We start from the raw sequence: 5,724 nt of genomic DNA, 5'->3' as shown, positions 1-5,724 counted from the left end.
TTGAGATCAATAAAGCCATTAGCAAAGTATAAAAACATAACTAGCAAAGTATAACCAAAGTGTTTCCGCAACAAAATCATAACAAAAACAGCAAAACACCATTTAGAACAGGGACTATTATAAATTCATACACCTGATAACTGAAAAATTAAACAATGTCTTAAACCAACAAAAAGACTCGTCAAAACTACTTTAGAACAGCAACTGAGGATGTCAGCCCAACAATTCTGCCAAGCAATCTCAGACTGCAGCGGCCTTCTTTGATTTCTTTTGCGGTCTGCACAAAAGATATTCGTTTAAACAATCATGCATAGCAGGGGGGAAGGTAGTAAAATACATTGTAAGAATAAATTATAATACTCACTGGGTCTGGGTTGGCTTTGTTGCAGCAACAGGTGCAGCACTAGGAGCTTCTGCTGGCTTCTCTCCTCCAGGACCCTAAATATTTTACAAAGAAAAGGCAAAATCTCCATTAATAATTTCAAAAAGAATGCTTGTTAATATACTAAATCCTCAAATCATATACATTAATACTGTCAAAGAATTTCAAGAAATCATAGGTTAACTCACTTGAGCAAAACGCTCCTCCCTCCTAGCATGCTTCCTCTCACGGCTGGCCTTGTTCTTGGCACGTTTGGCCTCAAACTGGTCAGACAAGGTCTTTTCTCTAGCCTTCTCAGCTTTGGACTTGTGAATGCTCTCCATCAGAACTCTCTTATTCTTAAACACATTACCCTTAACCTTCATGTACATGTCATGGTACATGTGCTTGTCAATCTTCTTAGCCTCACGGTACTTGCGGAGCAAACGTCTGAGAACACGCATTCTCCTCATCCAAAGGATCTTTGTGGGAAGCCTTGCCTCTCTGGTACCCTTCCTCTTACCTATGCACATTCAGACAAACACAACAAACAATCACTCATTATATCTCTAGATGATCAGACAGGAACTCAATTTGAGCCAGTCCACAAATGTAAATTCAGTATTTCTCATATTTTACAAAACAACAAGGCTTAATATCCAATTGATGAGCAACTCACATCTTAGTAATTTAATGACGAAAAATAACTGTTAATGATACTTAAATGATACATTTTGTTGTTTAAAGGCTATTTTTCGATTATTAGATAGAAACTAATGAATCTAAGACAATGGCTTTAGAACACAAAAGAGAGATAAATACAAATGATAATTTTTTATGATAATCATAAACAAACACAGTAAGCTACTGAATTTCTTACAAATCACTAAAACAGTAAATTATTTTAGATCAAATAAATTTTATTTTAAGGACAGATTCTTAAATACAAAATCACTTGTTAGAATTATAAGCAAACAAAATGGCTACGAATTTCTTATAAATCTCTAAACTAAAATCATTTTATATGAAAATTACTTAGTTTTAGTGTATAACAAAACATAACAAGAATTGATATAAAATGAAGCTAATCAAGGTTATGGGGAATGAAAATACCATATCCAGAGTGTCTTCCTTTCCTCTTAGCTTCCTTCATTCTACGAGCACGGGACCTGGAGTGAATCTTGGTGGGTTTCCTGATTATAAACCCATCCTTAACCAGCTTCCTTATGTTTTGGCCTGCAAAATCAAAATCCAATCATAAATCTTAAACAGTACTTTCAATTTGGATCTAAACAAATAACGAATCGAAATAGCTTACGAGAATTAGCCATGGAGATTTCGTTAACTTCATTTGGATCAAGCCAAACTTTGCCACGACCGCACTTAAGAACGCTGGAAGCGAGGCGCTTTTGCAATTTGAGGGAGACCATGTTTGGGTTGGTTGCTTGTTTCTGACTGTGAGTGAGCAGCAGCTAAGGCAAATGGTGGAATGGAATGCGGAATATAAACTAGGGTTTGGGAGTTTACTTTGGGCTTACGGGTTATTTCACTTGTCTTAAGCCCATTTAGTGCATCTCCTCGGCCCAACAATCTTTATTAACTTTATTTTTTTTATTCAATCTTTATAAACCTTCACCTTTAAATTATTTTTCTTAATGATCAAACCTCATTTCCAATAAACGGCAAAATAGGCGCAAGGAAAGAGCAATAGACCGGACCAAACCACAAAAATAAAACGGCAGCTATATTTATTATTCTTGTTGATATAAAATGACGGCTTAATTAAACCTTTGGTCCTCTAACTTATTTGTTGTTTTCATTTTGGTCCCATAACTTTAAATTTTTTCTTTTTGGTCCCTCAAATATGCTCCGTCAGTCAAATTGATCCAAGTCTATTAACTTTAACTCCAAATGTCTATGGTGGACCAACATTATAATGGTCCACCGTAGATCTTATTAATTTTGTTAATTTTGACCCCTTGATTTTTTTATCATAAAGGAGACCATTAGATCATGTAGATCCATTATATCTTATGATGTACCGTCTATAACAAATTTATTTACCAATCCTTCATCTTCTTCCTCCCTCATCGCCATATCATATTCATCATCATATCATCTTAAGATCTAAACCCATAAATCATAAAACATAAATCTATCAAAATCCACAAATCAGTAATCACAAAACACACGTAAAAGCTTTCTCTTTCATACACATTGCAATTTCTAAGATTCAAAATTTTCCCTTTCAAAATCAAAATTCATAAAAGCTTTCCCTTACATTTGACAACAATCGAAATCCATAAAAACTTTCCCTTTCACGCGTATAACCCATACACTTCTTGAATTCACCCAAATCCCTAATCACTCATGGATTTTTATCTCCCTTTTAACCTCAGATTGACGCCTCAGATTAAACCCATATTCAATTCTCCAGCTGCATTCACAAAACCGCTTCCCATGTTAAAAGAAGTAGGTGGAGTTTGGCTTAGATCTGGAAAGGCATATGGTCGCTGAGCCATTATTGGTCCACCACTCTTGTCATTCTGAGATGCAGTAGTTGAAAGTGCATAACCAATGTCAGCGGGACTGAAATTTGGAAACTTTTGCTTAATTAGCGCAACAAGACCTGTAATATGTCGCGTCTTCCTTTTTGTTTTTGATTTGGATTCAACTTTTGATTTAGATACAAGGTTTGTATTTTGTTGTTGATTTTGAGTTGGATTCTTCATCTTTTGTGTTTCATGATTGATTCTGCGTTTGGATTTAATCTAAGAAGGAGAAGTTTGGGATGTTGTTGATTTGGATTTTGTAGATTATGAATTAACTATTTGGATTTGATGGAAATTGTTTCTGTTTTTTTTATTCTTCTGAATTTCTTTGAATGTTGGATGAATATACGATGATAATGATGAATAAGAAGAGGGAGGCTGGGTTTGAAGATGAACATGAAGGGAGCAATTAAATTGAATTGAAAAGAAAAGGGTGGCTGAGATTTTAATTCAAGAAGTGTATGGATTTTTAATTCAAGAAGCTTATTTTTTTTCGTTTGATATCAATATGCAATAAATTGAATTGAAATCCATAAGTTGAAGATGATGAAATTCATAAATTTGAGATTTAAGTGAAGGATTCAATCAATTCTAGCATTTTTTGAGTTTTGTTGTTAATTTTTTTTTGAGTTTATGTGAATAAAATGTTGAAGATGATGAAGATCAATAATAGATTGAAGGAGATGAATAAAAGTCAAAAGATTAGGTGTTGATGGTTCACCATTAGAAACAATAGACAAGCAATCAAACGGTTAAAATTACATCATGAAAATTATGCATTTAAAGACTAACGGTGAGGACTACTATTACTAATGGGATGTACTTGAGGGACCAAATTGAAAAAATTTAGAGTTATGAGACCAAATTGAAAACAACAAATAAGTTGAGGGACTAAACGTTTAATTAAGTCTAAAATGACTTTAAAAATAAACACAGATCATACAAAGAAACTGATCGATACTTAATAGTAACCACAACATTTAACATTGTTGTAAATTGATTCATAGTTTGTTTGAATAAATTAACGAATATAAGCATTTTAGAAACCTACCCTACCTTAATATATATTTGTTTTTAAATTACAATATAAAATGGCAAAGATTATTATTTATTTTTTGTTGTCGTTGTTGGCATCAAACCAAACTTTGCCTCCAACGTCGCACTTGAAAACATCGGAGGCGAGACGTTTTTGGAGTTTAACAAAGACCATGACTCCTCCGACTAGCAGCCAAGGCTATCGCAAAATGGTGGAAGGGAAGAACCGTCGAATATAATCTTATTGTCTCGAATTATGTAATGGGTTTATTCATGTTACGAGTTTGTCTTGGAATTCTGCTCATTACCCAAACAATATCGCTCATTCTCAAAGTAAAAGTCGAAAATGCTCCTACGCATGTTAACTTGCGTAACGTGAGTTAACATGCGCTAGTTATAGGGTGAACGTGACTTAAGTCACGCAGTGTGAGTTAAGTTACGCGACGTTACTTAAGCCAGTTTTCAGCAACACAGTTCCCTTATTTCCCAACTTTTCCAAAATTATTCGTTATTTTTCGTTATTTATGACATTTACATTATTTTTCGTTAAAATTGTGTTTCTAAAATTATTCGTTCTCTAAATTATTCGTTCTGGTTGAATCAATGAATGGTTGTACCAAAATTATTATTGAATAATTGCATGTTCACTAAACAGGGAATGAAGGAACAAAGGCAACAACTACTGTCTGGTCTGCAACGTGCATAGCAGAAGCACCATCGTGAGTTAACTCACGCTCGTGTTAAAACTAGTGTGACTTAACTCACGCCACTCATTGAAGTTTTTGGTGCATGCTTTGTACCAGAGACAGAACTAGCATGACTTAAGTCAAGCAACGTGACTTAAGTTGCGTTTAATTTTGCACTAGCGTGACTTAAGTTAAGTAACGTGACTTAAGTTGCGTTTCATATTGCATTAGCGTGACTTAAGTCACGCTACCTGTCTTAAGTCACGTTTCAATTTGCACTAGCGCATGTTAAGTTGCGTAAGGATAAAAAGGTCTTTTATTTTAAGAATGAGCGAAACCATTTGGATAATGAGCAGAATTCTTTGTCTTGAACCTATTTGCTGGATCTTCTTGTTTTAAGAATAAAACAACCAATTATGTATGATGACGAAATATGAGATTAATATGTGTGTCCAAAGATATTTATATCTAATTATTCAATATTTAAATTCTTTTTTTAGCAATGATAAATCGTAAGAGTTTAATTTCCATGCATTATCAATACTGTATATCGGAAGTAAATTTAGAAATGATTATAATAAAATTAACAAATATATTACGAATTTTTTTTGATAATTTTGGCAAACAAATGTTTGCGACGACACTTTGGTGTATATGGATGAAGTTGCAATTCAAAAGTTTAGGGTGATAAGGATGAATCGACACAAGTTACTATTGACACATGAGGAGTTCCTGCAAGATTGGTTAAAATGTCAAGATTGTATCAGCGCTAAGAATTTTATTGGAAAGATTGAATGCGGGGTATATTTGAAAGAAACCACCTTAAAATTATGTTAGATACAATGTTGATGCCTCGTTTTCTCAATTGCATAATAAGGGGGTGATTGATATTTGTATTAGAGATGAATTTAATATCTTGGGGTGACAAAATTTATGCATGAACCTTTAGTTGATGTTTGTGTGGTAAAAGGTTTTGGTATTTTTGGTGCGACACTTGGTTGAAAGAATTACCATGTTGAATGTGTTATTTGAGTTTGACAATAAGTTTAGGGCGCCGTTTGCGGTGCGCTATATCAATGGGTCGCCTACG

The 5,724-nt window shown here is 33.9% G+C and overlaps 1 protein-coding gene across 1 annotated transcript; it reads right to left on the bottom strand.

Annotated features, from left to right (window-relative positions):
• Window positions 1–1,845, bottom strand: LOC25499619 (60S ribosomal protein L19-3). Its single transcript, XM_013594931.3, has 5 exons — window positions 1,680–1,845; window positions 1,475–1,597; window positions 571–884; window positions 365–438; window positions 1–277 (listed from the first exon to the last, which is right to left on the bottom strand). Exons 1-5 carry the CDS (start codon window positions 1,789–1,791, stop codon window positions 241–243), a joined length of 660 nt encoding a protein of 219 aa, XP_013450385.1. The 5' UTR covers window positions 1,792–1,845; the 3' UTR covers window positions 1–240.
• Window positions 1,846–5,724: the final 3,879 nt, after the last annotated feature.

The sequence above is a fragment of the Medicago truncatula genome, chromosome 7 (genome assembly GCF_003473485.1).
Source record: "Medicago truncatula cultivar Jemalong A17 chromosome 7, MtrunA17r5.0-ANR, whole genome shotgun sequence".
Taxonomy (NCBI): Eukaryota; Viridiplantae; Streptophyta; class Magnoliopsida; order Fabales; family Fabaceae; genus Medicago; species Medicago truncatula.
Note: the sequence above shows the minus strand (reverse complement) of the source record. Positions and strands in the feature narration are given on the sequence as shown.

Bases quoted from the DNA above. Each gene is read 5' to 3' on its own strand.
- LOC25499619 (XM_013594931.3), bottom strand. From the start codon at position 1,791: ATGGTCTCCCTCAAATTGCAAAAGCGCCTCGCTTCCAGCGTTCTTAAG. The intron at 1,598-1,679 runs GTAAGCTATTTC...TTGATTTTGCAG, and splicing joins AATCTCCATGGCTAATTCTC to GCCAAAACATAAGGAAGCTG. The intron at 439-570 runs GTGAGTTAACCT...TAAAATATTTAG, and splicing joins GGGAGGAGCGTTTTGCTCAA to GGTCCTGGAGGAGAGAAGCC.